Raw genomic sequence first — 17,056 nt, 5'->3', positions numbered from 1 at the left:
TTGGAAGGTTGAGGCGGAAGTATTGCCGGAGCCGAGCAGGTCGAGGCTGCGGTGGCCGGGAGCGGCCACTGCACTCCAGTCTGGGTGACAGAGTGAGACACCAACTCAAAAAAAAAAAAAAAAAAAATTGGGCGTGGTAGCACGCGCCTGTAGTTCCAGCTACTTGGAAGGCTGAGGTGGAAGGATCACCGGAGCTCAGCAAGTAGAGGCTGCGGTGGCCAGGAGCAGCCTCTCCACTCCAGTCTGGGTGACAGAGTGAGATTCCAACTAAAAAAAATAAAAATAAATAAATAAATAAATAAACTGGAGAATAACCGTAACTATCTCAGAGGACAGTAAAATAAAATATACTGCTTATGTATGATAGTGTAGTGCTTGACATATAGCAAGTGTTCATTAAATGTTCATGATCATCACTACCACAGGTAAACCTCATAACAGCACCATGACCTAGGAATTACTGTCTCATTTTATAGAGCAGGAAACTGAGACTTAGTGCTCTCTCTCCATTACATATGGCTTCCTGAGTTTCAAACACATAATGTAAATCCCTGGAGAAATCCAGACAAAATGCTCTCTGAACTTGTGCCTACTCACCCAGAAACTGTTCTTTAGAAACTTCCTGATTGTATCACCAGAGTTCACAATCAGAGACACCCTAATTCTTACTCTGTCAGCTTCGCAGAACTAGATTTTCTAGCTACCTCTCCTCCTCCTTTTAAATGATCTCTACTATTAAATTTCTAATCATGTTCTCACCTTTTTAGGAAGCAGACTCTGAAGTTCTCTTGCTTCTGATATTCTCTTGACTTGCTGTGTAGCTTTCCTTAAGACCAGGGTCTGACAGTGATGCTCTGTCAATGTGACAGTAGAAAAAAAAAGATAACTGGAGTTGACAGTTGTGATAAGAAAGAGCATGTGGTAAATCTCAGCTTTCTGCATGCACCCAGATCATCCACCTGTGCCCCTGAAGCTGCAACCCTGAGATAGTAGTGAAAGCAGCAGAAGCTAGATAGGAACCTAAACTTCTGAGAGAGGGGAATACTGTCCTGGATCAGAGGACATGTGGTTCAAAGAGTGTGGAGGGAAACCCTGGTTTTCTTTTTTTTCCTCTATGTCCTCTTCCCCATTGGCCAAGGAGATCGACCCAGTCATGGAATGTACAGTGGAGAGACTAAAGCTATGCTATGCCTATGCTCACCCTTGAGCTGTGTATATATACGTGTATCTGATCCCAAACAGCACACCGAAGGCTTTGAATACTACCAGGTAGTCAACAACTCAGGCCACAAATGTGGTTTCATGGGAGTCACACATGCAGGACAGATCCAAACAGCACTGTAAAAGTTTTGAAACCTGAGCTGACATTGAATCTACAACTTACAGAAGAAGGTCAGAACTGGTGACCTGAACCTAACTGTGTGAATTGGCTGTTAAAACAAAACAAAACACCCCAAACTTCTCTGTATATTTAAACAAGACTCAGAGTCTAACAATCCAAAATTACTCGACAAAGAACAAGGAAAGTCTGACAAATTCTCTCGAGGGAAAAAGACAATCAGCATCACCAACCTTGAGATGATTTAGATGTTAGAATAATCAGACCAGAGCTGGGCTCGGTGGCTCAGCCTGTAATCCCACGTCTTTAGGAGGCTGAGGTGAGTGGATTGCCTGAGCCCGCGGGTTCGAGACCCTCCTGGGCAAATTGGCAAGACCTAATCTCTACAACAAATCAAAAATTAGCAGGGCGTGGTAGCGCACGCCTGTAGTTCCAGCTACTTGCAAGGCTGAGGCAGAAGGATCGCCGGAGCCCAGCAGGTCGAGGCTGCGGTGGCTGGGAGCGGCCACTGCACTCTAGTCTGGGTGACAGAGTGAGACTCCAACTCAAAATAAATAAATAAGTAAATAAGAATAATCAGACCAACACTTTAAAGTATATATTAAAACAATGCCATAAGAAGTAAGGGTGAGCCAGGTGCAGTGGCTCATGCCTGTAATTCCAGCACTCTGGGAGAGGATTACCTGAGCCCAGCGGTTAGAGATCAGTCAGGGCAACTTGGTGAGACTTTTGGCTCTACTATACATAAAAAAATTAGTCGGGCATGGTGGTGCACGCCTGTAGTTCCAGCAACTTAGAAGATTGAGACAAAAGAATCACCTGAGCCCAGCAGGCTGAGGTTGTGGCCATGAGTGTGCCACTGTACTCCAGCCTGGGCAACAGAGTGAGATTCCAACTCAAAAAAAAAAAAAAAAAAGTAAGGGGGAACATGCTGGAAACAACAGAAAACTTAGAACGTCTCAGTAGATAAATAGAAGCTTTAACAGGGAACCAAGTGGGAATTTCATAGCTGAAAAATACAGCAATCAAAATTAAAAATATATTGAATGGGATCAATAGCAAAACTGAGGTGACAGAGGAAAGAAACAGTAAGCTTGTGGTGTTTCTGACATCAAATGTGTTATTTTTGTCATACCAGTATGTGATTTTTCATACCAATAGTTTAATTCTCTGACACAAATTGGGTGCAATTCAGTTCTGACACTATCTACCTGGAGTTGGCGCCATATTCCACAAGCTTTTAATTTTATTTATTTATTTTTTAAAACATTGATTTTTATTTATATTTTTGTAGATGGTGTCTTGCTATGTTGCCCAGGCCAGTCTCTTTCTTTTTGAGTCAGAGTCTCACTCTGTTGCCCAGGCTGGAGTGCAGTGGCACACTCACGGTTCTCAACCTGCTGGGTTCAGGTGATACTCCCGCCTCAGCCTTACAAGCTGGGATTACAGGTATGCACCACCATACCCAGCTAATTTTTTAGTTTATTGTAGAGACAAGGTCTTGTCAAGTTGCCCTGGCTGGTCTTGAGTCCGTGGGCTCAGGCAATTCTCTCGCCTCTATCTCCCAAAGTGCTGGGATTATAGGCATGAGCCACCATGCCCGGCTATATCCCACAAGCTAAAGGACTCAGGCCTACAAGTCTGCCCCCACTTCAGACACCAGCATCAAATGAGGTGCTCAGGTTACCTCTGCCTAACTGATGATAAATTTGAGGATTCTCACAACTCCCCCTCGACAGGTTCAATAATTCACTAGAATGACTCACAGGACCCAGGATCCTTACTCTGACAGATTTATTATAAAGGATTCAGCTCTGAAAAAAACAAATGGAAGGGATGCACAGGGCGAGGTATGGGAGAGGGTGTGGTGAAGAGCTTCCAGAGCAACCATGCCCTCTTTGGGCACACCACTCTCCCAGCATGTTACTGTGTTCACCACCCGGGTAACTCACCAAATCTTATTGTTCAAGAGTTTTTATAACTCAATCTCCAGTCCCCATCTTCTCCCTGGAAGTTAGAGGGTGGGGCTGAAAATTTCTACCCTCTAATGTGTGTTTGGTCTTTCTGGTAACCAGTCTCCAACCAGAGTATTAGCATAAACTCAGGTGTTGAAAGAGGCTTATTATGAATAACAAAAGACACTCCTTTCACTAAGGAAATTCCAAGGGTTTAGGAGCTCTGTGACAGACTCTGGGGACGAAAACCAAATATTTGTTATTATACTATATAATCTGAACAATATAGAGAAAAAAATGGGAAAAAATGAACAGAGCCTCAGGGCCCTATGAGACAACATCCAAAGGTCTAACATCTGCATCATTAAAGTCCCAGAATGAAAGGAGTGTGTGGTACTAAAAAGATTTTTGAAAAACTAATGGCTGAAAATGTTACAAATTTGGTAAAAGGCTTACATTTACAGATTAAAGAAGCTCAGTAAACTCCAAGAAACCCATGCCTACACATATCATAATCAAATTGCTGAAAGACAGATCAAGAAAATATCTTGAGGGCAACCAGAGAAAAATGTAACATAGAAAAATGAGGGAAGCAACAATTTATGACTGTAGACTTCTCATCAGAAACCACTAAGTCCAGAGGCTGTGGAACAACATTTTTAAGTGCTGAAAGAACTGTCAGCCTAGAATTCTATAACCAGAAAAAAAAAATTCTGCAAGAATGAAGGTAGGTTGGGCTCGGTGGCTCAGCCTGTAACCCCAACACTTTGGGAGGCTGAGGCGAGTGGATTGTTTGTCTGAGCCCGCAGATTCGAGACCAGCCCAGGCAACTTGGCGAGACCTCGTCTCTAAAATAAATAAATAAATAAATAAATAAATAAATAAATAAATAAATATGCCGGGAATGGTAGTGTGTGCCTGTAGTTCCAGCTACTTGGAAGGCTGAGGCAGAAGGATTGCTGAAGCCAAGCAGGTTGAGACTGTGGTGGCCAGGAGCATGCCACTGCACTCCAGTCCGGGCGGCAGGGTGAGACTCCAACTCAAAAAATAAAAAAAGAAAAGAATGAAGGTAAAATAAAGACATGAAAAGGTAAAATAAAGACATGAAAGAAAACTAAGAAAATTTCCTATTAGGAGGCCTATTTTACATGAAATACTAAAGGTGTTGTTTTCAGTTAGAGGAAAATAATACCACAAGGAAATCTGGAACTTCAGGAATGAAGGAAAAGCAACAGAAGCTGTAAATATCTGACTACATATAATGACTATTTTATTTATTTTAACCTCTTTAAAATGTGAACACTCTGAAATATAGTTCAGCAGTTCCTCAAAATGTCAAACACATGACCCAGTGATTCTACCCCTAGGTAGACACACAAAAAGAATGAAAATTTATGTCCACATAAAAACTAGTGCATGAGCCGGGCTCGGTGGCTCAGCCTGTAATCCCGCGTCTTTGGGAGGATGAGGTGAGTGGATTGCCTGAGCCCGCAGGTTCAAGACCCGCCTGGGCAGGCGAGACCTCATCTCTACAATAAATCAAAAAATCAGCCGGGCGTGGTAGTACATGCCTGTAATTCCGGCTACTTGGAAGGCTGAGGTGGAAGGATCGCTGGAGTCCAGCAGGTCGAGGCTGCGGTGGCCGGGAGAGGCCACTGCACTCCAGTCTGGGTGACAGAGTGAGACTCCAACTCAAAAAAAACCCCAAAAAACAAAAAAAACTAGTGCATGAATGTTCATAGCAGCATTTTTCACAATAGCCACAAAATGGAAACAACCAGAGCTGAATGAAAATGAAAAGACAACATATGAAATATTTGTAGGATGCAGCTAAAGCAATATTTAGAGGAAAGTCTATAGCTTATATTAGGAAAAAAGGTCTCATTCAGTTCAAATCTTTTCTAATTTCCCTTGGTACTGCCTCTTTGATTCATGGATCTTCATGAATTGAATATATATGTATATTTGGGGGATTTACAAAGTCTCTCACAAATATTTACCTCCGTTTGTAAACCTGCCTAAACTCTTGATCAGTTTTTTTTTAAATAGCTTTATTGAGATAAAAATTACATACTAACATTCTCCCTCAAGAAAAAGGATAAAGTTTTTAGAATAATGATGACATGTAAAATTACTAGAATGATACTTAAGAGCTCCTATTTTGATGTACTTTCTTAGACTGCATTTATCTATTTGGCATCCATTAATTACTAACAAGTTGCTTGCATTTTTCCTGCCATCCAGAAGCCATACTCTGAGCAAACTCTTTTATCTAATTCTCACACGCCAAGCCAAGACTAGTAGGGACAGCCTCTATGCTCCAGAAGCTGCTGGAATGATTCAAACCAGCTAGTCCTAACCAGTTTCCAGTGCCTTGCTTTGCCTTTCCCACTGAAACCCAATGAAGGCAGTGGTTTATCCCTTCCCCTCACTTCTTTCTGCCTCCTGCCCTAGTGCTTCCCTCTGTGGCCCTGAGGCGAGTCATGCCTCACATTTTCAGGGGAACCAGAAGAGTAACATCACTTTTCTTTTAATGGCATTGACCTCTCCTCTCCATGTTTTCACTTAGTCACCTTTATAAATTAAGACCTGGGTGCAAATCAGTTCCTACCTCAATAAATGCTGGCTTCTGGTGGGGGAGAGGAACAGTTATCATGACTTAAATGTATTTTCTTCCAGTGTCAATTTCTCTTTCCCACAGATGTTAGCATTGTGCTCAATTCATCATCACAAAAATAGGAATTAATAAGTGCTTACTGAGCTGAAAAGACAATTACATCCTCACTTAAAGTATTACTTGGTGCCAAGGTCTAGGCTAGAACTCCAAGTGTAAAGTAGGGTAACAAATTATGTTCAAACAAATCTAAGAAACCAGGATTTTGGAGAGGATAATAAGGTCAAAAGCCTACATTCCCCTTTTTGGTTGTCAATTTACCTTTCATGGTATGGTGTGTTTGTGAGCTTTCTTCTGAATTCTGCTTGGCTGAAGAGCCTCTTTCCCTGGATGAACGTATACTAGAAGCCTCCAGGGGACAACAAACAAAATAAGGAGAGAGACAGAGAGAAAGAGAGAGAGAGGAATGGAAGTTAGCAAGACTGGTAGTGAGGGGAATATGAGAAAGTAATACATGTAACTTCTTAGCTACTTCTCCATGTTCTCAGTCAAGGAACATGCAGAGGGAGACCTCTCAGGCACAGTTGGACAATCCCAGGAACATGATAAAGAGCAGTGGTTGACATGGAAAGCATATGGGCTAGGACCAAGGCTGACCAGGGTTTCAGTCCCAGCTCTGTCATTCAACAGCTGGTGATCTGGGCTAAGTCACAGAACCTCTCTGCCACCTTGGTTTTCTTGTAGGATTAAGTCAGCTAATGCATGCAAAGTACATGTGTGGTTCATGGTAAGTGGTCCAAACACACTGCTATCATCCCTCATGCAGTCACTCACCACACCTCCTTCAGTAAACATTTCACTGAGTCAATAATGAAACCTAGTCCCTGCTTTGAGGAGCTCCTAGTCTAGCTGGGGAGAAAACTGTAAATAAACTATTTACACTAAATAAGTAGAAAGCATCACTTATTTGTTAGAAAGGTAATATAAGTTAGAATTATCCTTGGATTACGACAAAGACTCTAAATAACAGTGGCTCAAACTAGGTAGAAATTTCCCTCCCAAATATAAGTCTGAAGGTTGGCAGGCCTGGGCTCATATGGTATTTCTGCTGTGCTGAGTCCTCAGAGACTCTGACTTCTTCCAGTGCATGGTTCCACTTTCCCTAAGATAAGACCTTGTTTCTTAGGGTCCTAGATGGCATCTGGAGTTCCAGCCATCACATTCACATTCCAGGCAGCAGGAGGGAGGAAAGAACAAAGAGATGAATGTTTTGCACAAGCTGTTCACACACGGTATATCCACTTATATCTCATTTCCTAAATCTGAGTCATATGGTTGTACATAGACGGTGGGGGGGCGGTGAGAGGAGATACAATATTTACTTTGGCCATGTACATGCCTAGCTAAAGATCAAAGGTTCTCTTTTCATAGATGAGGGGAGACTGGGGAACAATTCACAGTTGCACAAGCAGTATGAGGAGAGCATCATGGGAAGGCAGAGTGGGGAATGCTTGACTCTATCTGAGGGAGAGCTGGAGGGCTTCCAAGGAGAGAAGACACTTGCATTCTGTCTTTAAGGATGAGTAGGAGTTTGGCAGTGTTAAACAGATGGCCCACCAAGTGGCAGACAAGCAGTCCACCAGCCTCAACAACAACTGCTTTGTATTTATATAAGCATGATATTTGAATGGGCAGGAGAAAGCCAAAGGGGCTTCCCATACATCATGCAGCAGGTTGTCCAACAGCTACTGACTTTTATAGTGTTGAGGTGGCTACTGGGAAAACACTCCCAGGGCTCAATGAAGCACCAGCGCTCCTTCCTGACAGGCCTCAGAGAGAGCTGTAGTGGAGTAGAGAACCATGCAAGGAGATGAGCTTGGGTTTAAGTTTTTAGAGCCTCCTATTGGCTGGAGAGGCAGCATGCTGATGCAGAAAGAGCTCAGACTGACACATCATTCACCTCCCTGAGTTGACTTCTTCCTTTGTCAAATCAGATAATAAGCCACAATTCCCCACCTTGCAGGGCTGTGGATATATGCATCCTAGAGAGGATATATGCAGAGAAACCCTGCACATGGTGGACTGTCCATAAAGACCATGTTCTTCCATTTTCCTATCCATTCTCTTATTGTTTTCTTGGGGTGGGAGGTAAACCATGACTGTTCTGAGACCTCCTGTGCTCCCCCCAGTACAGAGGAGGTGGGCTGTTCTACCCCACCTGGGCTACCTTGCTCCTGAGATAAGGCATGCTGAGGATTCAGTTATGATGGGGCAGAATAGATGGGAGAGCCCGTTTTTGAACTACAATGAGATATAATCTGGGGATGCCCAGAAATGTCTGGGAAGAGGGTGGGTTGCACAGGTCTGATATTAGCAGGTATGGGCATGAGCTGGAAGAATTTGGGTCACTATTATTAGTGACCTTGACTATACTCATGCTCTGGAACTTGAGGAAATTCTGGTTAAGGACAAATTCTGAGGATATGACTAGACAACAATTTATGGGACATCATCTGTCATTAGATTGAATCTATAAGAGTTAGTACCAGTCATGGTACCTATTTTGCAGATAAGAACATGGAGGCTCAGATTTGCTTAAAGCTATGTAACTGATAGTTGGCATCACCTAGATGGAAATTTAGGTCTTTGGCATCAAGTCGAGTGTGTTTTCTGCCTTGCCTATGGTTCTATGGTGGTCATTCATTCCCAGTTCCCATATTTTGGGGTGAGTCTAGAAATCGTCCTTTCTCGGGCAACCCTCTTGGGTCCCCTCTTGCTCTGGGAACTTTTCTGTCCTCTCAATAAATCCTGCTTTCTCAAAAAAAAAAAAAAAAAAAAAAATTGTTCTTTCTCTAACCCAGACCTCTCCTCTGAAGTCCAGTCTCGGATATTTACCCACATGACATCTCCATTTGTACTTCTCACAGGCATCTTAAAGTTGACAAGTTCAAAACTGAACTCTTAGCCAGGCTCGGTGGCTCAGCCTGTAATCCCGCACCTTTGGGAGGCTGAGGTGAGTGGATTGCCTGAGCCCGCGGGTTCGAGACCCGCCTGGGCAGCGAGACCTCATCTCTACAATAAATCAAAAAATCAGCCGGGCGTGGTAGCGCATGCCTGTTATTCCGGCTACTCGAAGGCTGAGGTGGAAGGATCGCCTGAGCCCAGCAGGCGAGGCTGCGGTGGCTGGGAGCGGCCACTGCACTCCAGCAGTCTGGGTGACAGAGTAAGACTCCAACTCAAAACAAACAAACAAACAAAAAAACACTGAACTCTTGATAGCTTTCCTCTACCCCAAGCCCTACACCTCCATGTCAATAAATGGCCCTGTTCAGCTGCTGAAACCACACACCCAGAAAGCATCCTCAAGCTCTCTCCTTTCTTCCCCACTTCTCCATCCTACTCTAAAGTCAACCCATCAGCAAGTGTTGAAAGCTCCATCTCCAGGACACATGTTAGGTCTGCTTTCCTGCCACTTTCTGCCATTTGCTCACTTAGACAACAATAGAAGACTCCTGGCTGGCCTTCTGTGCCCCTCCAATACATCCTCCATATTCAGAAGACAGTGTGATCTTTCAAAAACATAAATAAGATCACATCATCCTCCTATTTTAATGAATTTTCATGGCATTTAAATTATATCCATATTCTTTACTATGACCCTCACAACTCTGCAGCATCCAGCCCTCACCTGTGTCCCCAGCCTTTGACTTCTGCCTATCTTCTCCTTACTCAATGGGTACAGAATCACTGGTATTCTCTCTATTCCCTGAATACTTGAGCTCTTTTTTTTTCTGCCTCAGGAGCTATGCTGTTCCTTCTTCTTGGAAAATTCTTTCAATTACTCTTCCAATGGCTGACTTTGCATCTTTTTGTTTTCAGCTCCAGTGACATCTTCTGGGGGTACTGTTTGTCACATGTGTGTCCCTTTTTCTTAACACATATGAGACCCACCCCCCAAGGTAAAATATTTAAATTGTTCCCCCAGTTTCCTTTGCGGCTGGGGTGTATACATTTCACCTAGGCTCTATTTTCAGATGAACCACACCTGCCAGAGGCTTCTAAGTGAAATGAGCCAGGTGAGGAAATGTGTATACTGTGGACTCCAGTTTTTGCAGAGATTGCTGACAGGAGCAACTAGTTTTTTAAGGAAAGCAGAGTGGAGCTTTCAGTATCCAGACCCCAGTGACAAAGGAGAACAGCAGTGTGGCTTTGCAGGGTCGGCACAGTCTCTGAAGGGGCTCTGCCATGAAAGCTGTGCACCACTGATATCCTTGAATACATGTCTTTCTGCTTCAAGTAGCTGGAATGGATTCTGCTATTTGCAACAAAGAACTCTGATGATGATTTCTCCTCAGTTTCCATTTCTTAGATCTTTTCTATCTTTTAAAAATATTTATTAAATGAATAAGTGACTCAGTCTCCAATAGGTAGGCTAATCTATATCTGGGTCACACAGCAGAAGCCAAATTCAAGTTAGATACCTTTTCATTCCAACTATGCAAATCCCCAACACTTAAGAGAAGAGCAGATGGCAGGTCAGAAAGTTAAAATAACTGCAACTCATTCCCCTGAACTGTGGACTCTAAGACAGACTGTTGCCACTGGAAAGCATATTTTGAACACGGCCAGCTATTTCACTGAGCAGATGGGAAAATGTGTCCACTCTTGACAGGAGAGGCTCTGTCCCCACCACACAATTCAATTACTCCCTCGATCCTGGTTTGTCCATTAAAACTTCAGCTGTTTACAAGGTTCCAGAACTTTTGATTATTTCTATTTTGGGGGCAGAAAATAGAATCCCTTAGCTGAGTTCCTGAAATAACTGTCAGAAGATTTTATGTCTTTCAGTACAAAGAAAATACATTTGTTTCAGGCTGTTGTGACAAGCAGTACCAAAACACTGAATAATATTTTGATCTTGGTCCCTGAGTGACAGCTGTCCCTCTGCAGTCCCTGTTTCAACTGTACTTTTTTGGGAGCTGACATATATAGAACTCAAGTATATGCTAAGCACAGGGTCAAGGGCTTACATAGATTATGTCATTCATAAAGTCCAGAAATATTTGTTGAGTGTTTTTTTGTGTGTGTGTCAGTTTTATTTTAGGAGCTAGAAAAGCAATAATGGAAAAAGAGATCCTGTTCTCATGGAGTTTGCATTGTAATAGAGGGAGATGGATTCTAACAACCTATCATCTCCACAGGAAGAACAGCAGCTAAGACAGCACAGAGGATGAAAGCTAGTCATGTGATGACAGAGTGGCTTGGGAGTCGGGGACAATTTCTTTGACAGTGAACCTGGAGTCTGAGGGGCAAGGGCAATGACAGTGAACCTGGAGTCTGAGGGGCAAGGAGGAGCCAGTCATTTTCCCCTGGAATCCTGAGAAGATCACGTTCCAGGAAAAGGCGAAGGCTAATAGCAAAGGACCAACCAGGCATGGGCCTGGAGTATCCAAGATGCAGAAGGAGATCCAGTGGGCTATGCCGGTGCCGAGGGAGGGAATGGATGCCAGGTGGCTGGAGAGATCAGTGGTGGCCAGATTCTGTAAGGCATTGCAAGATTGGATTCTATTCCAAGTGCACTGAAGAAGCTATTGGAGGTTTTAAGCAGGGTACAGCCCCATCTGATGTACATCTGTAAAAGGTCACTCTGGTCACTGTATGGAGACTGGTGGTGGCTACTGCAGGTAAGATAGGACGCTGAGGACTGGAAGTCAAGTGTGCTCCTCACCCTTGTTAAGTCTGAGATCCTCCTGGTGGGGCCAAGAGGGCTGTTGGGTAGGTTAGTGTGACTTCTGAGACAGGCCAGGTTGGAGGGGGAGATCTGGGTGTCACTGGCATACTGGTGGTATGACACCAGACCAGATGAGGCTGCCTAGGAAGAATCTGTAGACAGAGCAGGGAAGAGGGGCTGGGACCAAGTGAAGCGACAGGATAGGGAGCTACCAAAGGAGACTGAGAATGAGTAGCCAGCAAGGAAGGAAGATCCTGACAAAAGTAGAAGTCAAGGAAACAAAGTGTTTCAAGAAAGTGGGAGTAGGCAACCATACAAAACAGATCAGAGACTTGTCTGGGGACCCAGCACATAGGGTCCCAGTGCTGCTGACAGGAGCAGCTACGGTGGCCAGCAGAGGGAAGAATGCAACTGGAACAACTGAGGGCATTTGTGAGTTGAGGAAAAATATGGGTACAGACGCATCTTTCAAGAAGTTCTAGTGAGAAAATGGGAATGTGGAATCAAAGGAGATTTTCTTTTTTCTTTCTTTCTCTTTTTTTTGAGTTGGGGTCTCAGTCAGTCACCCAGGCTGGAGTGCAGTGGCACAATCACAGCTCACCACAGTTTCGACCTCCTGGCCTCAGGCAATCCTTCCACCTCAGGCTCCTGAGTAGCTGGGACTATAGGCGTGCACCACCCTGCCTGGCTAATTTTTTGATTTATTGTAGAGATGAGGTCTCACCATATTACTCAGGCTGGTCTCAAACTCCTATGCTCAGACAATCAATCCTCTTGCCTCAGCCTCCCAAAGTGCTGGGATTATAGGCATGATCAACTGTGCCTGGAGATTTTTTAAAAGATAAGAGATGCTTGGCTGGGCACTGTGGCTCAAGCCTGTAATCCCAGCCCTTTGGGAGGCTGAGGCAAGAGGATTGCCTGAGCCCAGGGGTTCAAGACCAGCCTAGGAAACTTGGTGAGACCTCGTCTCTACAATAAATCAAAAAATTAGCTGGGTGTGGTAGTGGGCTCCTGTAGTTTCAGCTACTTGGAAGGCTGAGGTGGAAGGATCCCCTGAGCCTAGAAGGTCGAGGCTGCAGTGACTGTGAGTATACCACTGCACTCCAGCCTGGGCAACAGAGTGAGACTCCAATAAAAAAAAAAAAAAGAGAGAGAGATGCTAGAGCACCACTGTCTGATGATGGGAATGATCCCACAGAGTGGGAGAAAAATGAGGGTACGAGGAAAAGGGGTGGAAAGTGCATCTCTCCTTGGAAAGCCAAAAGAGGTGAGCTCCAGGACACAGTTTAGGGGTGGCCTTAGAGGGGGGCAGGGCCCCCTCCACAGGTACGATGGATGGCAGATGGCGAGGGTAGAGATGACGGCAGGCTGTATTGGCAGGAAAGCAAGGACCTTCCTATTGACAGCTTCTAATTTCTCAATGAAAACACCCTGATAGGTGCTAGAGTGAGGGCAGGTGGGAAAAGGAGACAGCAGTGGAAGGAGTATGAGAGGCAGACAGAGTGAAAGAAGTGTTTCAAGGTGAGGTACCCTGCACCGGCTAGCAAAGTATGGTGCCATGGCCAGGCAGTGCTGAGTACCCATCTGAGCTGTGGGGCTGCAGAGTCTTCATAATGTCAGCAAGAAGCCTCTTGTACTGATTTATGCCTATAGAAATAAAGTCTTAGGAAAGTTAAGTAACTTCCCTAAGGCCACAAAGCTAGAACCAGAGATCTGCAAACCCTGTGGAGACATGAAGAATCTTCAAGGACTAACCCAAGGATCAGTTCTAAGAACATCCATTTTCAGACCCACAAATTTCCTTTCAAACTGTTTTCTAAAATGATTGTTCTGGGGACGTCAGGTTTTCACAACAGCCCTTATTCCACTTTACAAAAGAAAGGCACACCCTCTACCCATCTCAAACATCCCTTGGGTGAATGTTCCAGAGTGGCAACACTCCCAATCCTGCACCAAACAAAAGGAGAAAGCTGTCCTAGCAGTGAGTCAAATCTCATATTCTGTTTGTTAAGAGTGAAGTATGGCATTAGAAATAGGAATCACTTAGGCATTACAGGTGCGATGTTGTCTTAGAGTTTAAAGATTAGCAGGGAGACAGCCATGATCAGAATTATGGTTAAATAATTATGTGAGCGCTCTAAAAGAAAGAGACATGTATTAGGTTCCTGCAAAAGTAATTTTGGTTTTAGCATTGTTGATATTTGCCATTTGATATTAGAATACATTCTTAAATAAATGTGGTCATGTCATACATCATTTTATTTTATTTTATTTTTGAGTTGAAGTCTCACTCTGTCACCCAGACTGGAGTGCAGTGGCACACTCATGGTCACTTCAGCACTGATCTGCTGGGGTTAGGCGATCTTTCCGCCTCAGCCTTCCAAGTAGCTGGAACTACAAGTGTGTGCTACCATGCCCCGCAAATTTTTGATTTCTTGTAGAGACAAGTCTAGCCAAGTTGCCTGGGCTGTTCTTAAACCCCCAGGCTCAGGCAATTCACTTGCCTTGGCCTCCTAAAGTGCTGAGATTATAGGCTGAGCCACTGAGCACTGAGCACATCATTTTAATGTGCATTTGTTACTTTATGTTTTTTTTGCTAATGACTTATTACTTGCTGTTCATTTTATATTTATTTTAGAAATGATGTTAGACAAAAAGCAAATTCGAGTGATTTTCTCGAGTTCAAAATGGGTCATGAAGTAGCAGAGATGACACACAACATCAACAATGAATTTGGCCCAGGAACTGCTAACAAACGTACAGTACAGAGGTGGTTCAAGAAATTTTGCAAAGAGACAAGAGCCTTGAAGATAAGGTTGGCCATCAGAAGTTGACAACAACTAATTGAGAGCAATCATCAAAGCCGATCCTCTAACAACTACATGAGAAGTTGCTGAAGAACTCAATGTCATGGACCATTCTACAGTCATCTGGTATTTGAAGCAAATTGGAAAGGTGAAAAAGCTTCATAAGTGGGTACTTCATGAGCTGACTGAAAATTTTTAAAAATCATCATTTTGAAGAGTTATCTTCTCTTATTCTATACAACAACTATTTCTTTATCAGATTGTGACATGTGATGAAAGTGGATTGTATGCAACAACCAGCGACAACCAGTTGGACTGAGAAGATTCTCCAAAGCACTTCCCAAAGCAAAACTTGCACCAAAAAGAGGTCATAAGCTGGGCTCAGTGGCTCAGCCTGTAATCCTGCACCTTTGGGAGGCTGAGGTGAGTGAAATGCCTGAGCCCGCGGGTTCGAGACCCACCTGGGCAACTTGGCGAGACCTCATCTCTACAATAAATCAAAATGAGTCGGGCGTGGTAGTGCACGCCTGTAGTTCCAGCTACTTGGAAGGCTGAGGCGGAAGGATCGCCAGAGCCCAGCAGGTCGAGGCTGCGGTGGCCGGGAGTGGCCATTGCACTCCAGTCTGGGTGACTGAATGAAACTCCAACTCAAAAAAAAAAAAAAAAGAGGTCATGGTCACTGTTTGGTGGTCTGCTGTTGCTTTGATTCATTACAGGTTACTGAATCCTGGTGCAACCATTACATCTGAGAAGCTCAGCAAATCAATGAGATGCACCAAAAACTGCAATGCCCACAGTTGGCATTGGTCAACAGAAAGGGCTCAATTATTCTCCATGACAACACCCGACCACATGTCATACAACCATCAATGCTTCAAAACTTGAACAAATTGGGCTACAAAGTTTTGCCTCATCCACCATATTCACCTAACCTCTTGTCAACTGACTATCATTTCTTAAGCATCTCAACACTTTTTGCAGGGAAAACACTTCCACAACCAGCAGGATGCAGACAATGTTTTCCAAGAGCTCATTGAATCCTGAAGCATGGATTTATACACTACAGGAATAAGCAAACTTATCTTGTTGGCAAAAATGTGTTGATTGTAATGATTTCTATTTTGATCAATAAAGATGTATTTGGCTGGGTTCAGTCTCAGCCTGTAATCCCAGCACTTTGGGAGGCCGAGACGAGTGGAAGGCCTGAGCCCATGGGTTTGAGACCAGCCCAGGCAACTTGTAGGGACCTCGTCTCTAAAATAAATTTAAAAATTAGCCGGGCATGGTAGCATGCGCCTGAAGTTCCCCCTACTTGGAAGGCTAAGGCAGAAGGATCACTGGAGCCCAGCAGGTCAATGCTGGGGTGGCTGTGAGTGTGCCACTGCATTCCAGCTGAGCGACAGAGTGAGACTCCAATTCAAAAATAAATAAATAAACAAACAAACATGTGTTTGAGCCTAGTTATAGTGACTTAAAATTCATGGTCCCAAGAATAGGAATATGGACTAATGGAACAGGATAGAGATTCCAGAAATAAAACCTCAATTTCTCAACCAACTCATCTTCAACAAACCCTTCACCAACAACCACTGGGGAAAGGAGAACCTATTCAGTAAATGATAACCCACTGGGAAAACTGACCACACGCGGAAGATTGAAACAGGACCCCTACCTATCACCATACACAAAAATCAGCTCTGAATGGATAAATGACCTAAATGTAAAACCTTAAACTTAGGAAAAACAGGAGACTCCCTTACAGAAATAGGCAACCAATTCCTGATCAAAATCCCAGGTGTCCATGACATAAGAGATAAGATAGACAAGTGGGACCTCATCAAATTGAAAAGCTTCTGCAAAGCAAAACAACAACAACAACAACAACAACAACAAAAAACACCATCAAGAGAGCAGGGAGACAGCTCACAGAATGGGGAAAGAAATATTTGCCAACTGTATTCCTGTCAAAGATCTAACATCTAATATCTATAAGGAACCCAAATGTGCTGAAAGGAAAAAAACAAACAACCCCATTAAAAAGTGGGCAAAAGACATGAACAGACACTTCTCAAAAGAAGATATACAGGCAGCCATCAGACACATGAAAAAATGCTCAGCTTCACTAAACATTAGAGAATTGCAAATCAAAACCACACTGAGGGCTGGGCTCGGTGGCTCAGCCTATAATCCCAGCACTTTGGGAGGCTGAGGTGAGTGGATTGCCTGAGCCCGCGGGTTCAAGACCCGCCTGGGCAACTTGGTGAGACCTCATCTCTACAATAAATAAAAAAAAAATTTAGCCGGGTGTGGTAGTGTGCACCTGTAGTTCCAGCTACTTGGAAGGCTGAGGTGGAAGGATCGCTGGAGCCCAGCAGGTCGAGGCTGTGCGACAGAGAGAGACTCCAACTCAAACAAACAAACAAAAACCACATTGAGATACCACCCAACCCCAGTAAAAATGGCCATCATTAATAAAACAAACAACAACAGATGCTGTGAGGATATGGAGAAAAGGGAACACTTCTACACTGCTGGTGGGAGTGCAAATTAGTTCAACCTCTATGGAAAACAGTGTGGTGATTTCTTTTCCTTTTTTTTTTTTTTTTTGAG

The 17,056-nt window shown here is 43.8% G+C and overlaps 1 protein-coding gene across 1 annotated transcript in view; it reads right to left on the bottom strand.

Annotated features, from left to right (window-relative positions):
• FAM227A (family with sequence similarity 227 member A) overlaps positions 1–17,056 on the bottom strand; it is a 151,906-nt gene that overhangs the window by 105,273 nt on the left and 29,577 nt on the right. Inside the window, exons 11-12 of the mRNA XM_021717910.1 lie at positions 6,230–6,317; positions 760–854 (exon numbers count right to left, since the gene is read on the bottom strand). Coding sequence (XP_021573585.1) covers positions 760–854; positions 6,230–6,317 — 183 coding nt within the window. The remainder of the gene's footprint in view (positions 1–759; positions 855–6,229; positions 6,318–17,056) is intronic.

Source organism: Carlito syrichta, unplaced genomic scaffold, assembly GCF_000164805.1.
Source record: "Carlito syrichta isolate Samal-C Ts95f unplaced genomic scaffold, Tarsius_syrichta-2.0.1 Scaffold311496, whole genome shotgun sequence".
NCBI classification, from domain to species: Eukaryota; Metazoa; Chordata; class Mammalia; order Primates; family Tarsiidae; genus Carlito; species Carlito syrichta.
Note: the sequence above shows the minus strand (reverse complement) of the source record. Positions and strands in the feature narration are given on the sequence as shown.